This window comes from Corvus moneduloides, chromosome 22 (assembly GCF_009650955.1).
Source record: "Corvus moneduloides isolate bCorMon1 chromosome 22, bCorMon1.pri, whole genome shotgun sequence".
NCBI lineage: Eukaryota > Metazoa > Chordata > Aves > Passeriformes > Corvidae > Corvus > Corvus moneduloides.
Genome location: NC_045497.1, coordinates 3843964 through 3860126, shown reverse-complemented (window position 1 = coordinate 3860126; position 16163 = coordinate 3843964). Strand labels below are relative to the sequence as shown.

The window sequence follows — 16163 nt, the reverse complement described above, 5'->3', positions numbered from 1 at the left end:
ACGGCTGAGGGAGCCCCACCGGGACAGACGAAGAGGGGGCTGTGGCCAGTTCCAGCCTCCCGTCCTGGAGCTCGGGCTGGGGATGGATCCCTGGGGTGGGGGTCAGCACTGCTCCCCCCCCCACACTGCCTCCCCCCGCTACCGTGGGTCTGTGCCAACGGGCAAGGGAGGGCGGTGGCCGGGCCCGCGGCGAGGCAGTGCAAGTCCCTCCCGCGCCCAGCACTCCCGTCATGTGGTTTCTTACCCCCTGGACTCATATCCAAAAAAGCATTTCCTCCTGCTGCGGTTGGGCGTAAAAGCCTGTCTGGGGAGGGCTGGCGCTCACTCACCACGTGTCGCGTGCTGCTGACGGCAGCCATGGGGTGCCGGGGCACCCTGCCCGGGCACTGAGCTGCCCCGACACCCCACTGCACCTGCTGCCCGCTCCCCTCACCGCCCCGGCATGACCCAGCCGCATCGGCCACAAGGATGAAGTGTTGCTGCCCTGGGGTGGCTTGGGTGAGTGCGGTGGCGTGGGGGTCCCATGGAGCCCTGGCACCAATTGTGGGGTGTCCCACGGCTGTAGCCGTAGCGGGTCTGGAGGAGGGAGGGAGGAAGTTGGATTAACTCCAGTGCCAAGCGTGCCAAAACCGTTTACCCCGCTGGCTAACAGCTGGGGCTGGGCTCTGCTGCACCAAAACACTCACGGTGTGGCATGACCACGGGGGCCACAAGCCGTGAAATCTCGGCCGCAGACAGGATGCGGCCATGGGGAGCGTGGGGGGTCACAGGAAGGTACAGGAAGGGCAGAGCCACGGGGACTGGCTATGCCGACGGCCTGCGGGGCTGGGCACACGGGTGGCGGCCCCGGCGCACGGGCGCCGGGAGCGGCGGCTGCGTTACGGGCGGGAGAGGCGCTTGCAGGGCACAAGCGGCGGTGGCTGTCCTCACCGCGCAGCCAGCCCTGGAACTGCCCCGTGCCCACGGCTCCCCTGTCCATCGGGCATCTGCTCCCCGCGCTGGGCAGGAGCAGCTGCCCGTCTGCAGGCAGGGTGCGCGGGCAGGGCCCCGCTGCGGGACGGTCGTGCCTCAGCGGTGACTCAGATGTGCCGCTGGCAGCCGGGGCTGAGGCAGCCGCCCGGATCTGCCGGCAGCGCTCTGCGTGCGGGGCGGCCCAGAGCGGTTTCCAGTCTGCCGGTGGCGGCGGGTTTAGTAGAAAATGATTCAACTGCCGTAATCGGGGCCATCACGGCTGGGAAATCCAGCCCCCAGCGAGGAATCCCCTGGCTCCCTGCCCACGCTGTCAGCGCCACGGTCCTCTCAGCCCCCGGCCCGGCCTGTAGAAGGGGTGTCAGCGTGGGCACTGCTCGCTGCACCCACCGGGGCTTCCAGGGGAGCGGGGCTGCCCTGCGGACAGCACCTGGCACCCTGCGGGGGAGCAGTGACCTACTTTGGGACGCGCGTAACGAGGCGCGATAGCATCGGGGAGAGCGTGAGCCAGGCACGGCTTCCTTTCGGGGAGGAAATCACCTCCTCTCTGAGGGAGATAAACCCCAGGAAAGTCAAAGCTGACAGCCTTAACCCCTACGCGCCCGCCTGCCGACACCTCCCTGTGCTGGCGATCTCTGGCACCACCAGCAGTCCGTGTGCCTGACTCCCTCGGCGCCGTCCCTGGGGATATGGCGGGGGTCCTGTTGGCACAGGCGATCGAGCATCCCAGGGCCGCTCCCCAGCCAGCCTGGAAGCACAATTTGCAGAGCACACGGGGGCACCTGACAGCCCCCTGGGCACAGGCTGTGGCACAGTGGCCCCCGCAGTGCCAGGAGGAAGTTGCTTGCCCGTGTACTGCGGGGAAAGCAGAGCACAGGGACTGCCGCGGGGCATTCCCGGGCCTGGGGCAGCACACCCACGCAGCTGTGGGGCAGAGGGACACGGCTTCAGCCGTTCTGCCCCGTGCAGGCACCGGTGTCCACACAGTTCCAGGTACGACTCTGTCTCCGGTAGCCCAGCAGGAGCTGGTGTGAGGGCCGTCCCCACGGGTGCACGGCTCCTGGAGCACCTCGGCTGCCTGCAGCCCTGCTCTCTCCCTGCTTGCAGGTGATCTTGGCAGCGCTGTGGCTGGTGGCCAGCGAATCGCAGCCCCCAGGGTGGCGGGACCACGCCGTGCCGCGAAGGCAGCGGGTCCTGGTGCAGCCACTCCTTCGCCTGCGGAGACGTGCCACCAGGTCCCCCTGCCCCGCCGGCATGAACTGGATAGAGACTGCTCACCAGTGCTGCCCCCAGTGTCCCGCAGGTGAGCGCTGCCCGGTCCGTGCGGCAGGGCACAGCACACCATGGCACAGCAGGTGCATTGCTCCAGGTGGCCGTGCTCCCTGTCACCCCACTGTCCCTGCAGGGACATTCCTGTCCAAGCCCTGCACAAGCCCTGAGAATGGCAGCGTGTGCCTCGCCTGTCCCGCCGGCACCTTCCGCACCCAGCCCAACACCCTCAGCGAGTGCCAGGCTTGCTACGAGTGTGACCGACAAGGTGAGCTGGCACCACACCACGCTGTGCTGTGCCAAGCAGCGTGGTGCCATGCTGCTCACCGCCTGCTTTCTGCAGCTTTCCAGAGTGTGCTGAGCAACTGCTCGGCCACCAGCAACGTCGCCTGTGGCTGTGAGCCCGGCCACTTCCGTGTCTGCCTTGACGAGCCCTGCAGCGAGTTCTCTTGCCGGAAATGCCAGCCCTGCACTGGACGCCTTATCCAGCGACCCTGTGAGTGCTGCCAGCTGCCCCACGGCTCAACCTGCCTAGCTGTGCCACCTCTGGCTGTGCCACCCTGCCTCATGCCCACCCTCTTCCCAGGCTCGGACGTGCAGGACACACTTTGCGACAGCAGCTGCAAGCCCGACTTCTACAGAGAGGGTGACGAGTGCCGGCCATGCCACACGTAAGCATTGACCCTCCCTGTGTCCCAGCCAGGAACACATGTAGGGCTCATGGCATGGCACAGCATGGCACCCACGGGTCTTATCTCCTTGCAGGAGTACCCTGGACACGTGTGGGAAAGAGTGCCAGCAGGTGTGCGGCAGCAACAACGACCAAGGTATGGGGACAAGGGGGCCAGGGGCGGTGGTGTGCAGTCACCCTGCCGGCCAGCTGCTGGGAATGCTCCTACTTCTCCTTGCAGGCTCAGGTCTGGAGTACATCCTGCTGGGACTCACCGGGCCCCTCTTCCTGGGTGCCCTTGCCATTTACCACAAGAGGAAGAGGCTCTGGCATGATGCCCTGGCAGGTGGTCCCCTCCCCACGGCACAGGCCACCACCTCCATGGCTGGGGCTGCAGCCACACCATGGTGCCAGTTCAATGCCCGGAGGTGGGACAACCTGTGCTGGATCCAGCCGTGCTCCCCACAGGCGACAGAGCATGCCACTGGCACAGCAAGGCAGAGCCTCAAACACCAGGCTCTGCCGTGTGAGCCCCCCAGTGACGAAGGGGAGCCCTCTGCACCCCCGGAGCCCCGCAGTGCCCTGCTGCAGGGCAGCCAGCTCTATGCCGTCATCGACGTGGTGCCAGTACGGCGTTGGAAGGAGTTCATGCGGATGCTGGAGCTGCGGGAGGCAGAGATTGAGCTGGTGGAGCTGGAGGTGGCCCACATCCGTGACCAGCAGTACGAGATGCTGAAGCGCTGGTGCCAGCAGACCAGTGCCACACTGGACCACGTCTTTGCCGCCCTGGAGCGCATGGAGCTGGCCGGCTGCGCCGAGGCACTGCGCCAGAGCCTGTCTGCGGGACCCTGATCCTCAGCATCAGCACCCTGGCACAGGGAGGTCCCGACACCTCCACATCTCACTGGGCACCTCATCCCAGCCATACCCTAAGTATTGTTACTTATGCCGTGTAGACATTTTATGTCAGTTTTATGTCCCCTTCCCACCTGCCTGTCCCCTCTATTTATGTCCCCCTGCTCCCAGGGCCGGGGAGGACCCCATGCCCCAGCACGTCGGCTGCCCAGCCACTCGCGGGACGAGCGGGCACCGAGCCCACCGCGAACCCATGGGATAGTTCTCAAGGCTGCCCACTGCCGGGCGCTCCTTCCCCCGCCCCAATAAAGTGGTGTGCTCTCCATCCGCCAGCCCTGGCCCTTCTTCACAAGGCTGCGTCGGCCGGGCACCAGGGCACTGCTGGCCTCAGGGCCACCACTGGTGATGTGGCCACCACAGGTGACAGGCAACGTGGGTGCTGGCAGAGATGCAGGCGGTGTGGGTGATGGGGGTGATTGTGGTGATGGGGGTGATTGTGGTGATGTGGGTGAGGGGGGCACCGCTGTCGGCGAGCATGGTGTGGGTGGGGGAAGGTGTGAGCAGCCCCAGGAAGGCGCGGGGCACTGCTGGCGGGGTTTATCGTTTTAATCTCTGGAAAGGCAGGCGGTCTGGGCGCAGGTGAGCCGGAAGCTGGCCGTGAGCGGCTCTGGAGGGGCAGGAGTGAGGGCGAGCGCGCTGCATCGGCGAGTGGTGCCAGCGGGGCGTGCGGCGAGCCCAGCCGCAGCGGCCGAGCCGGGCAGTGCACACGGAGCCGCATGTCCCACGCCGCGGCAGCTCGCTTTGCAACGGGCAGCACAAAGTGGCGGTGGGCTGGCGGCAGCGGGATGGGGGCGTGGGGAGGGCTACGGGTGCCTGGGGCGGTGGTGGGGGCTTCTCTGGGTTGGGCTATGTGGCCATCCACGGCAGGAGGAGGGTGCCGAGGCATGTCGCGGTCCATGGGAGGACCTGCCAGCCTCCTCCTGCTGCGAAGAGCCAGGATGCGGTGTGGCGTGGCTAGTGCTTGGCTATGTCCCCCTTCTTAAGGATGATCTGTCGCTGCCAGGGCGCCAGCTTTGTCTCATCGTACCCGAGAGTCCTTAGCTTTTCCGACTGCTCCTTCTCCTTCTCCTCCTCCTCCCGCTTCAGCTTCTCCTGCTCTTTCCTGCTCAGCAGCAGAGGGCACAGGGCGCCGCGGTCACCAGAGCCGCGGGAGCCGCCGTGCCCGCCCACCCAAGGAAGGGGCTTGCGGCACTCACCGTTTCTGCTCCCTGCGAAGGCAAAGGGGAGAGTGGGGTTAGCAGAGCCTCGGGAGTGACCGGCTGGTGCGGCATCCCCCGACCCTGGCTCACCTCTCTTCCTCCAGCTTCTTGCGCAGGATGTCCCTCCTCCAGGCCGGCATGCTGGCCAGGCGCGCCTCCTCTTCTTTCTCCTGCAACAGACAGCCGTGTTACCGGCACTGCCGGGAGCCCGCCCTCACTGCCGGCACCATGGGGCCGCACCATCGTCCTGGTGCGTGGCATCACATCCTTCTGGCAGCCGCCCTCCTTGGCACGGTACTGGTGGGGTTCACCAGCACATGGCTCGCCGACGCGCCCCTCACTGCCCGCCTTCCGCCGGCGCCGGGAGGAGGAAGGAGCGCGTGGCGTGGCCAGCCCTTGCAAGCACACCACAGCTTTATTGCATGACACGCGGGGGCCCACGCTGCCCCGGCACCGCAAACGCCACACCAGAGGAGAGCGCAGCCCCGCCGCTGCACCTCCCACACAACACACAGCCACGGCAAGCGGCACACACTGCAACCTCGGCCGGGGGCCGCGCAGAACAACACCCAGCCCTCTGCCAAGCTGAGCTGCACCACGAGCCACAGAGGCAGGCGAGCGCAGCCGGGCACCAGGCCATAGCTGTCCCCTGAGCTTGCTACCGCCCCACGCCACACCACTGGCACAGCCTGCAGCATCCCGCCGGGATCAGGTGTCGAACATCTCTGCCTCCTTCTCCTTCCAGAAGGAGAAGCTGCGGTCAATGAAGCGGCAGACGTCCTCCTCGCTGAACTCCCCCAGCTCCGGCACTGGCACTGCTGCCCCCTGCCCTTCCGGGGCCATGGTGGGGGGCTCTGGTAGGCTCTCTGCCACTGCCACAGGGTCATCCCCAAAAAACTCCTGCACGAGGTCCTCAAAGCCGTCAAGCCAGTGGCGGTGGCCAGCCTCGACCTGCTCCAGCACGGTGCGGTGGAAACAGCGGACGCGGTGCCAGCTGTGGCTGCCCAGGCGGTCAAACATCTCGTAGCAGAGGAGGTGGCGGAAGCGCCGCTCCTCGGGGCTGAGGGGCATCTCCAGCAGCTGGAAGTAGCCCAGCATGAAGAGGTCGAGTGGGAGGCTGTCGTGGGGCATGGGCGAGCCGCCGACGTGGGGCAGGAAGTGTTGGGGCCAGTACAGCACTGTGGTGCGGCTCAGCCGCCGGATCTGACGCCCTGGGACCCGGCGGGCAACACTCCTCCAGCGGGCCAGCAGGCGCCCCGCTGCCGGCCGCCGCCTCCCCGGCCGCCGCGGCCGCTCCTCCCCAGGCACCGCCGCGAGTGCTCGCTTCTTCCAGTGCTCCAGGAAGAGGAAAACGGCGCGCTCCTTGCACCCCTTGGTGCGTTCATGTGGGCTGCTTGGCTCTGGCAGCGCTGGCCTGCTCCGCCGCAGTGCCCCATCCCCGTATTCCTCCTCCAGGATGGGTCGGCGGGTGCTACCAGGGGGTTGCACCCGCTTGCGCTTGGTGACCCTGGGGGGAGGTGCAGGGGGCCCCCCTGGCCCCTCGTAGTTGGCCTTGAGGCTGCGGACGGAAACACCGCAACCCAGGATCTCGCGCCGGGCGTCGTGCTGGGCGCCGGGGCTGCCCACCGCTCCCCCCGCCCCAGGGCCCTCCCGGTCCCTCAGCGTGGCTGGTGGTGTGGCCGGGCTCCTCGGCAGTGTGGGGGACTGGCTGCCGCGGGCAGGCACGTCCTCCTGGGCGAGGGCGAAGCGCCGGGGTGCCGGGGACGCGGAGAGCGGCACGAGTGGTGGCAGCTCCTCCTCCGGCGCCCCTGGAAGCGGCTGCCCCGGCTGCGCCTCGTGCATCACCCGCAGGCTCCCCAGCTGCCTCTCCAGGTGCTGCATGTCCTCCTCCCGCATCGGCTGCCCGGCGGGTCCCGGCATGCCCCCGCGGGCAGGTGGCCCGCGCCGGCACAGGGGCGGCGAACGGCTCCCAGGCTGCGGCGGGAAAGAGGGCAAAGGGGCTCTTGAGGCCGTGCCGCACGCACCTCGTGCCACTGCCGCCGTGTGTGGCATCCCCGGGGTGTGACGCCCCTGCATGCAGGTAGGGTGGTCCCCCAGCCCAACTGGGAGCCGGAGGCAATGCCGTGCACGCCATCTCGCCAGGTCCTGAGCTGCTTGGGCCATGCCCGCGCCGCGCTCGCCGCCGCAGCACGTGGGACCCCCCTACCTTGCGCCGCTGCTCCTCTTCCTCCTGCATGCGGAGCTGCAGCTTGCGCACCATCACCTGCCGCTTCCACTCGGGGATGGGTCGGCCCTGCTCGTCCTGGCTCGGCACCAGCGCCTCCACCTCCACCGCTGCCCCAGCGCCTACTGCTGGCACCGGTGAGCTTCCGTTCAGCACTGGCTCTGGTGAGCCCCCTGCCAGGCAGCGTGGTGGCCCAGCAGCCTCGGGGGTGGCCGGCGGGGTGGGCGTCCTGGTGGGTGACGGGGACGACACTGGCGACTCTGCCTGTGGAAGGAGGGAGGGAGGGCGGTGGGCACTTGCCGTGTTGTGCTGCGCCGCGCCACCGGCTCCCCTGGCCCCCATCACCACCTACGTTGGCCCCTGCCTGGCCGCTGCCGGAGAAGACGGTGGTGAAGCCTTTGCTCTGTGGCGTCGGCTTGAGGCTCTTCCCAGCTTTGATCTCGGCCAGCAGCTCCGAGTTGTCGCCGGTGGGGGACATCATGTTGAAGGACTTGGTGCCTGGAGGGAGGCAGGAGGGGCAGTAAGCACCCCGCCAGCACCATCTCCCTGCCTCTGTGAATCCTCCATCAGCTTGCAGGGTAGTGGGGTGGAGGGGTGGCTGGCTGACTGCCCCCCTCCCCGCCATCCAGGAGCCCCTGGAATGCCCCTGAAGCAGCGTCCTGACACCCAGCTCACCGGTCCACAGGAACAGCACATCACCCAACTCCTGGGTCCATCAGACCCCAGTGGAGCAACCCCCCAGCACTCAACAACCTGGCACCCCAGCTCCGCAGATCCATAAGACCAGCACTCCAACAGCAGTTTACAGGGTCCATGGCACCCTGCCGGAGCAGCACCCCAACACTCAGCTGCAAGGGTCCCAGGCTGGCCCCAGCCCCGAATGTCACCCCATGCCCCCGAGGCACTATGCTGCAACAGAAGCGTGTCTCTGGAGGGATGGCTCCATGGCCGGTGACAGCGCCGGCACTGCAGGACGGCCCCTACGCTCCCCTGGCAGCTCCCGGCAGCGATGCACCGATACCCTGAGCCAGACCCCCTGCCAGCCCGGTGCCCAAAGGGCTGCGTGGCACCGGCACCCCGGGGTTGCTTTGCCCACTGCTCGTGCCACCCGCCCCGCGAGCACCCACCGTCCGTGCCAGCCATGCGTGAGTCCCTAATGGCCCATGGTACCGTGCCAAGGCAGAGCCCCCTCCCCGCGGCCGGCGCCCGCAGCTCGCTCCGCTCGGCTGCGCCACGCCGGAGCCAGAGGGCTGCGGGTGCTGAGGGCCCAGCGAGACGCGCGCGCTGCCATCCAGCGCCGGCTGAGACCCCCCGGTCCCGGGACCGGCGCTAATAAAGCGGGCGCCGAGCAGCGGCCAAGCCCGGCTGCAGTCAGCGGCGGGGGAGCGGCCGGTGCGCTCACGTGGCGGGGTCACGCCGGCCGGCTGAGCGCGAACAAAGGCTCTCTGTGTGCGGGGCCGCGGGGCCGTGGGGCCCGGCTGCCTGCCCAGCTCTGCCAGCCCTGCCTGGCGGCTTCGGTAGCCCCGCACCAGCGCTTGGCCTCCCGCGTGGCACCGCCGGCCGGCGACGCGCAGCGAGGGCTCGGCCGCGGGAGCGCCGCGGGCAGGTGGCAGCCCCAGCAGCCATCGGTGGCCCGTGGCTGCAGCACAGGACGGCGCCGGGACGGGCCCCTCCGGCTGTGCCCCGCGCCAGGGCACCCCCTGAGCAGGGAGGAGCGTGGGACCGCGGTACTTACTCTTCATCTGCCTGAGCGCCTTTCCTCCTAGGGAGAGAAGCAGAGAGGCGGCGCAGGGCGCGCGGCAGAGGAAGGATTTGGCCACCGCGAGACAAGAGAGAAGAGAAGCGGCCAGCAGTGAGAGCAGGCAGGGGCGAGCGGGCGTGGGGGCCCCCGCGCCGACACCGGAGGAGAGAAGGACAGAAAGGCTGTCAGGAGCCGCGCGGCCGAAGTGCCGCGGGAGGAGACGAGCCAAGGCGGTCAATGCCACAGTGCAGCCAATGGGACAGTGCCCAGGATCACCCCCCGTGCCCACCCGGCACCCTGCCACTTACTTCCCGTAGAGGAGGAGGAGCGGCGGGGCCCGGCGGGAGTCTCGGCGAGCGGGGGCGGCGGTGGGGGCGTCGGGCAGGAGGTGTCGGGCAGTGGGGGGGGCGGGGGTGGGGGCGGCAGCTCGGCACCAGGCTTGCTCTCCCCATTGCTCATGGTGTCCGCCGAGATGGGTGATGCCTGGAAGAGAGCATGGGCAGGCGTTGCTCGGTGCCGGTGCCACTGAGCTGTGCACAGGCTCGCGGCACGGGTCTCACCTCCTCGGTGTGCGCCATTCGCTGGGGGCCTGGCTGCTCGGCCACAACGTGCCCCAGGTGCTTGTAGTAGTCACCGGTGCTCGGCTGCTTGCCGAAATTCCTTGACCGCCTGCTGGAGTCGGCCCGGCGCAGGCCCTCGGGACTGCTGTCACGCGATGCCAGCTGCAAGGGGAGTCCACCTCAGCACCGCCGTGCCTGGCTATGACCGTGGCGCAGGGCCGTGGTGGAGTAGGACCGTGCCAGCGGTTTGCCTTGGGCCAGATGCAGAGCCAGGAGGGACAACAGGTGCATGCCCTGGGGTCTGTTCGGCAAACGGGGCTGCGTGCCACGGTGGCAGCGTGCGGCATCAGTGCCTGGCACTGTGACCCCATAGCCTGTGCCCAGGATCCTGGCCAAGCCTCCCCCGGGATAACCCCCTGGGAACAGGAGCGCCGAGCCCCAGCCCCGCAGATTACCGGAAGCTTATCCCGCGCGGGGCTGGGGCCCTGTTCCAAACCTCCCTCTGAACAGGGCTCTCAGGCAGCGCAGCCTCAGCTCACCCCGGCGCATTCCACAGCGGCTTTGCGAGTTGTGCTGCCGAGAGCCGCGCTGCAGGGGGCTGTGCCTGCTCCCCGGGTTTGGGGTGCCACCGCGGCACAGCCCTGCTCCCCTTGCTGGGGGCCCCGCTATTTGTATTTCTCCGTATGCCACCTCCACCCATGGCATTTTCACAGTGAGCCCGGGTGCTCGCCGCCGCCGCCAGCCCCAGCTAAGTCAACAAACGTCAGCTCGGTGCTTCCTGCTCCGGCTGCCATGGGAGTTGTGCCAAGCCTGGCTCCAGCTCCGGCAGTCCAAGCCCCGGTCTGGCGCTAGGGTCCGTGCCGCTGAGCCCCATTTCATGCGGTACCCACACCACTGTGGCACCGCTCTGCCACATGCCCACATCTCCCCAGGACAGCCCGTTACTGCGGTAAGCATTAAAGAGCCAAGGCCCTGCGCATCGAGCGCTGTGGGGTCCCGAGCCCGCCACGTGCCTGGCACACACTGTTCTACCGAGACCCCCACCCCATGTGCCCCATCCCCCAGAGTGCTGGGCTCTGCCAGTGCCCTGACCGTGGCCAGAATCCTGTCCCCGGTGGGGTGGCGAGAGCCATGGTAGGGGGTCAGGGCGACCCCAAACCTACTGCATCCTTATGCTCCCCCAGCCCGCCATGGGGGGCTGCACCCCTCTTACCTGTGCACGCCTGGCTGAGCCCTCTCAGCTCCTGGCAGTGCTGGCTGTGCCACCCGACACCTGTGGTGCGGGCGACACCGGAGCCGGCCGCTCGGGTTACCGCCTGCGCAGCTGCCCACGCCCAGCTCGGCATGGTGCCGGTGGCATCGCCGGGGCCACATGGGCGCGGCTGCCATGGCATGGTGCTGCCGGGTGCCCCAGCCGGTGCAGTGGGCCCACCCAGTGCCATGGAGCCACCAGAGCATCACTGGCCCCAGCTTGCTGCATTCTCGTTGCAGGTTGAGCCCCAGCCCCCCCCCAGCCAGCGTTGCAGGCAAGGCATGTGGCCTCCAGCTGGGACTGTCCCCTCCCAGTGCAGGCAAAAACTCCTCAAAAGGGAATGGGTGCCCCGTGGCATGTCCCTCCCGGGTGGTATGTCCCTTGAGCTGTGCATGGGGATTGGTGCAGGGGACGCGGTGCATGGGGCCGTACCTCTCGGCGCAGTGCTTGGCTCTCCACATGCCGCAGGTTGTTCTTGGCCCGCACGTAGATGTCAGCGGTGTGGGGGGCACTGGGGGGCGCAGGTGCAGGGTAGCCGGGGGGTGGCGGGGGTGGCCGGGTGGCGGGGGGTGGGGGTGGTGGTGGGGGGAAGGCAGGGGGTGGTGGCGGTGGAGGGCCCTCGCCTGCTGGGCCCCGGCCCCGTGGCTGCATCTCGGGGTCCAGCATGTCCATGTACGCCTGCATGTCCGCCAGCGCCGGCTCAGGCACCCCTGCGCAGGGCAGGGGGTCAGGGGGGGCTGGACCCGCACCCCCCGCCCCGCGCCCCCTGGCCCCGCACTCACGGGCGGCGGGGGCCCCTGGGGGGCCGCCCCTCTTCTCCCCGGTGCTGCACTGGCTGGAGTGGCAGGAGTCGTAGTTGGAGAGGGTGCTGGCAGGGGAGCCCACCTCGAAGCGCGCCTGGGGCACCGACGCCGTGGTGTTGGGCGATGACATGCCCGAGTCGGGCTGTCGGCATTCCCCATCCACCGAGGGGTCTCGTGACAGCACGCGGTGCTCCACGCTCTGCTGGCACAGCCATGGGGTCAGGCAGCAGGGCAGGGGTGGCGAGGCCCTGCGTGCTCCCGGTGTGCTCCCCATGCGCTCGTCCCCGGGCACTGCCGTACCATGTTCTCCACGGTGCGCAGGTACTGCGCGCAGTGGCTGTGGCCATTGTAGTCAGCGAGGTCGGCTGCTGTGTAGCCATCCTGGTCACAGATGCTGAGGTCGGCACCGTTCACCACCAGGATCTGGCAGCACTGGGGAGAGTGGGGGTGCATGGCAGGGCTGGAGGAAAGCCCCCCCCCCCCTCGCCCTGACACCCTGTTGGCTACCAGCACCCACCTCCAGCTCGCCATTCTCGGCGGCATCATGCAGCGGTGTGCCGCCCCAGCTGTCAGCAGTGATCTCCCCGCCGTGCAGCAGCAGCCAGCTCAGCACCTTGGCATGGCCGCGGCTGGCAGCGAAGTGCATGGCTGTGGCCCCCTCGGCGTCCCGCTCCGACAGGCTCACCGTCGTGAAGCTCATCTGTGTGGGCAGGTGGGCTGAGCACTGAGGCTGTGCGCCCCGTGCTGTGCCACCACGCCGTGCCATGCTGTGCCTGCACAGCGCTTACCAGCCATACGATGACAGTGTTGTGGCCCATCTGGGCGGCGGCGTGCAGTGGGGTCATGCCGTCATAAGCGCGCGCGTGGGGGTCAGCCCCACAGTCCTGAACCAGGTACTGGATGATCTCCAGGTGGCCCTCCTGGCAGGCGAGGTACAGCGGGGTGGCCCCCGTCTTGGTCTGGGCACTCAGGGTACTGCAAGTGGGGCACAGCGCCTGTCACCTGTGGCCACTGCTACTGCCAGTGCTGGGACAGGGGGCAGGCAGGATATAGGGACATGAGGATTTGAGGGACACAAGGAACATGGGGAGGTGCAAGGGACACAGCTGCGGGCAGGCAGGGCAGTACCAGGGCTGGGAGCTGTCCACCCCATGGCTTCCCATAGGTCCCCATGTGGTGGCGGTGGCTGCAGCTGCAGCGGGAGGTCACTAAGTTAATCAGCCTGCTTAGGCTAAGATCCTTCCTCCGGCTGTTTTTGGACACTGCAATTTAGTCGTATTTTAAAGTAAGCTGCTTACACAGCACCAGACGTGGAGCCGGTGGGGAAAGGCCAACCTTCACCATGGCACTGCCCAGCCCAGCTGCCGGGTATCAGAGTCCCCTCACTGCCCCAAAAGGCCTTGGCATCCTTGTGTCTCTCGTCCTGAATTGTGTATCCCAAATTGTGCAACCCAAATCCTGAATCCCATATCTTTTACCCCACATCCCCCACAGACCCATATTCTGCATCCCACATCCTGCATCCTGCCTCCCCACCCCACAGGAAGCTGTTTTATTAAGTGCTCCATAAAAAAACCTGTTGAATATTTAAAAAAGGAAGAGCAATAAATACTCTGCTCTGTTATCGCAATGATCGCAGGCCCTTAATAATTGATCCCTGTAACTGTGAGACAGGTTGTGGCCAGAGCTCCCTTCCCGCTGTGCCTGGTGTGCCGTGCCACAGAGTGCCTGCCCCGCGGTCCAGCAGTGCCAGGCTGGCACAGCGCTGGGTGCTCCCTGAGCAGGGGCTGGGGATGGGGCTTGGGGCATGGGGGACAGCGGGAGCACAGGCACAGGGTCAGCCCCTGATTGCCATTTCCCAGTAACTGGGAAGGGGTTAAGCCACTTGGGCAGCACCAGTAAACTGCTTTGCCAGATGGCTGGGACCCCATGCTGGGCCACCGGCTGCCGGGGGCCCCGCGGGCCTGTGCGAAGGTGGGCTGGGAGCGCCAGCATCCCGCAGCGGCACCAGGGATTGGATTTCGCAGCTGTAACAGAGCCTCCGGGCAGGCGCGGGGCTGGGAACAGGGCCAGCCCTAAATAATTCAGGGGGAAGGCGGTGACAGCAGCGGAGCAGCCCCGGCAAGCAGCGTGAAAGGCAATGCGAGCGCCGTGCCACACCTGGGCCGACACAGTGGGCATCGAGCAGGAGCAGTGACTGATTTGGGGCTGGGCTCGGGCTGCAGGGGTTAATCCCAGAGGTGCTCAGGGCTAAAATGAGCCCCCACCTGGGGCAAGGAGATAAAGAACTGGGGCTGGGACAGCTGTGGCCAGTGAGTGCCATGGGGTGCAGGGGTTCTGCAATGAGCTCTGTGGCCCTGCCTGGGGGAAAGGATGCAGGGGTCTGGGGTTGTGGCACCCAGAGACAGAGGGGTGCCGAGCCCCGGTTCACATCCCGTTGCCTCAGGACTCCCTGGATGTGGGAGAGCTGTGCAACCCCTCTCATCTACAGCCCTGGAGCCTTCCAGGGACAATGTGGAGCAATAGCGCATCCCCCCGGCTTCTCTTTGGCCGGGTCTGTGGGTTATTTCTAGTGGCCTCTGCCCACCACGGGAAATCGGATTAAGGGCCACCTAATCGCCTGCTGCAGCCTCGTGGCGACGTCCGGCATCGCGGGCCCTGTGGGCTGCTATGTCGTGTAACCCGGGGACCAGCCCGGCCCAGGTACCGCTCAGGAGGCAAAGCGAGGATGCTGCCGCGACCGAGCCGTCTGAGAGAGGCTGCCATGTCCAGCAATGCCCACGGACCTGGGCAAACGGAAAGGTCGTCTCCGGCGCGGGGAGCAGCCTCTCCTCGGCGGTCAGCCTAATCCATTTACATAACAGCGGGCGGACAAAGGCGGCTGTGTTATCGCCCCGCGCCAGGAGCCGACTCAGCGGCCAGTGACAATATTTCTGCCAGCGCTCGCCCCTCTCTTCCTCGCCCTTTCTTTCTGGGCCATAAAGAAGGTGCAGCTGTCTGCCCAGCCTGATAACGTGGCCGCGTTGCCCTTGGAGCTGGGGGATCAGGGTGGCTGCAGCATTCGTCCCCAGTGCTGGCACCTTGCCAGTGGCTGGAGGGAGGGTTAGGGCCGCAGCAGGCACCCTGTTCTCCCACTAGCCCCTCTCCTGCTGGTGGATGCCAAGTTTCCGGCAGACCCTGTCTCGCTGCCAGCAGTGGGGGCCATTACCTGGGGCAGTGTCCCAAGAGGAGTCGCAGGGAAGGGAAATCCCCTTTGACCGCAGCGTAGTGGACGGGCAGTGCTCCCGTGTTGGTGGCCGCCGTGGGGTCGCTGCCTCCAAAGCGGAGGAGCCAGTCGATCACCTCATGGTGACCAAAGCGGGCTGCCAGGTGCAGGATGGTGGCACCAGAGTTGTCTGTATCCTGCAGGAGGAAGTGGGACGGCTGTCAGTACGAGGGACCAAGCCCTTCCGACAAGGGGGCTGGGGACCGCAGGCAGCCGTGGGGCATCCCCCAGCCCGGACCTGCTTCCGGGCGGATGGGATGGCCAGGATGAAGTTCCTGTCCGTACCGAGCGGGGCTGGAGCAGGAGCACAGGGCATTGGAGGGACCATGGGACCAGCGTGTCTGCCCTCCGTCAGGGCCTGCGTCCGCACAGTGAGTGCAGCACAATGCCCTCCTTGTTCTACCGGCCGCGGAGCCGCTAACCGCAGGGACTCGCCGCCGAGCCCCGCTGTGCCGCCGGCTCGTCCGCCCTTGACGCTCGGTGGGGCGCGGGTAGGGCTGGCCCCTGGCCAGGAGGTCGCCGATGTGTTGACCCCTTACTTCCCGATTAATCCCCGCTTCCAGCCCCGCCGCCGCCTCCTCTTCCTTCGGCCGTCACATGTCTTTAACCCTCGGCCGGCCCCGGGGCAAGCCGCTTACCGCCTCGGTCCCGCCGTTGTGTAACCCCGGGAGGGGGCGGCAGCCCCGGGGAATATGTGCTGCCCTCGCGGCTGAACCCCTCCGCGATGCCGGGGACTCTCCGGGTCCGTCGGATGCCGCCCGCTAGGCACAGTGGAGCCCTGCCCGTGCCGGCTGAGACGGACCCCGGCTCGCCGTCGGCAGAGTTGGGAGCACCACGCGTGACCGTCTCCCACGGCCACAGCCACCCACACGGGACCGCGGAACGTGTCCCCGGCCTCCCGCGCCACCGAGAGCCCCTCCGCCGCCCCCCGCGACCCCGCTCGCACCTGCACGCCGCAGCCCCCCTGCGTGAGCAGCCACTGGAGACAGGCGAGGTTGCCGGTGGCGGCGGCGTCGTGGGCCGGCGTGGCCCCGTTTCGCGCCCGCGCGTCCCCACGGAGCGCGGCCTCGGCCGCCAGGTACCGGAGGCAGGCGAGGCGGCCGGCGCGGGCGGCGTGGTGCGCGGGGGACGCACCCAGGGCGTCCCGCAGCCCCGGCCGGAGTAGCCCGGCCGCCCGCAGCCCCCGCAGCGCCTCCACGTCGCCCTGTCGCGCCGCCAGCAGCACACGCTCCAGCGCCATCCCGGCGGCGGCCCCGGCCCCAGCGGCCCCGGCGGCGGCCCCGGCCCCGGCGGCCC

At 68.0% G+C, this 16163-nt stretch overlaps 2 protein-coding genes across 11 annotated transcripts; one reads left to right on the top strand and one right to left on the bottom strand.

Moving 5' to 3' along the window:
* The first annotated feature begins 35 nt into the window (after window positions 1–35).
* Window positions 36–4095, top strand: TNFRSF25 (TNF receptor superfamily member 25). 2 transcript variants are annotated; one of them, XM_032131396.1, is made up of 7 exons: window positions 36–498; window positions 2077–2272; window positions 2375–2506; window positions 2582–2734; window positions 2825–2909; window positions 3004–3065; window positions 3150–4095. In XM_032131396.1, exons 1-7 carry the CDS (start codon window positions 469–471, stop codon window positions 3758–3760), a joined length of 1269 nt encoding a protein of 422 aa, XP_031987287.1. In that variant the 5' UTR covers window positions 36–468; the 3' UTR covers window positions 3761–4095. The 2 variants fall into 2 exon arrangements, with proteins under 2 accessions (XP_031987287.1, XP_031987286.1); XM_032131395.1 differs by having other exon boundaries at window positions 2077–2506.
* A 260-nt stretch (window positions 4096–4355) lies between these two features.
* Window positions 4356–16143, bottom strand: ESPN (espin). 9 transcript variants are annotated; one of them, XM_032131381.1, is made up of 14 exons: window positions 15814–16143; window positions 14811–15004; window positions 12391–12577; window positions 12120–12302; window positions 11903–12034; window positions 11232–11801; window positions 9548–9709; window positions 9296–9470; window positions 8982–9008; window positions 7599–7744; window positions 7229–7510; window positions 5113–5192; window positions 5020–5031; window positions 4356–4925 (listed from the first exon to the last, which is right to left on the bottom strand). In XM_032131381.1, exons 1-14 carry the CDS (start codon window positions 16105–16107, stop codon window positions 4778–4780), a joined length of 2592 nt encoding a protein of 863 aa, XP_031987272.1. In that variant the 5' UTR covers window positions 16108–16143; the 3' UTR covers window positions 4356–4777. The 9 variants fall into 9 exon arrangements, with proteins under 9 accessions (XP_031987272.1, XP_031987275.1, XP_031987274.1 ...); XM_032131384.1 differs by lacking the exon at window positions 8982–9008 and having other exon boundaries at window positions 11232–11536; window positions 11627–11801; XM_032131383.1 differs by lacking the exon at window positions 8982–9008 and having other exon boundaries at window positions 11685–11801.
* Between the last annotated feature and the right edge of the window lie 20 nt (window positions 16144–16163).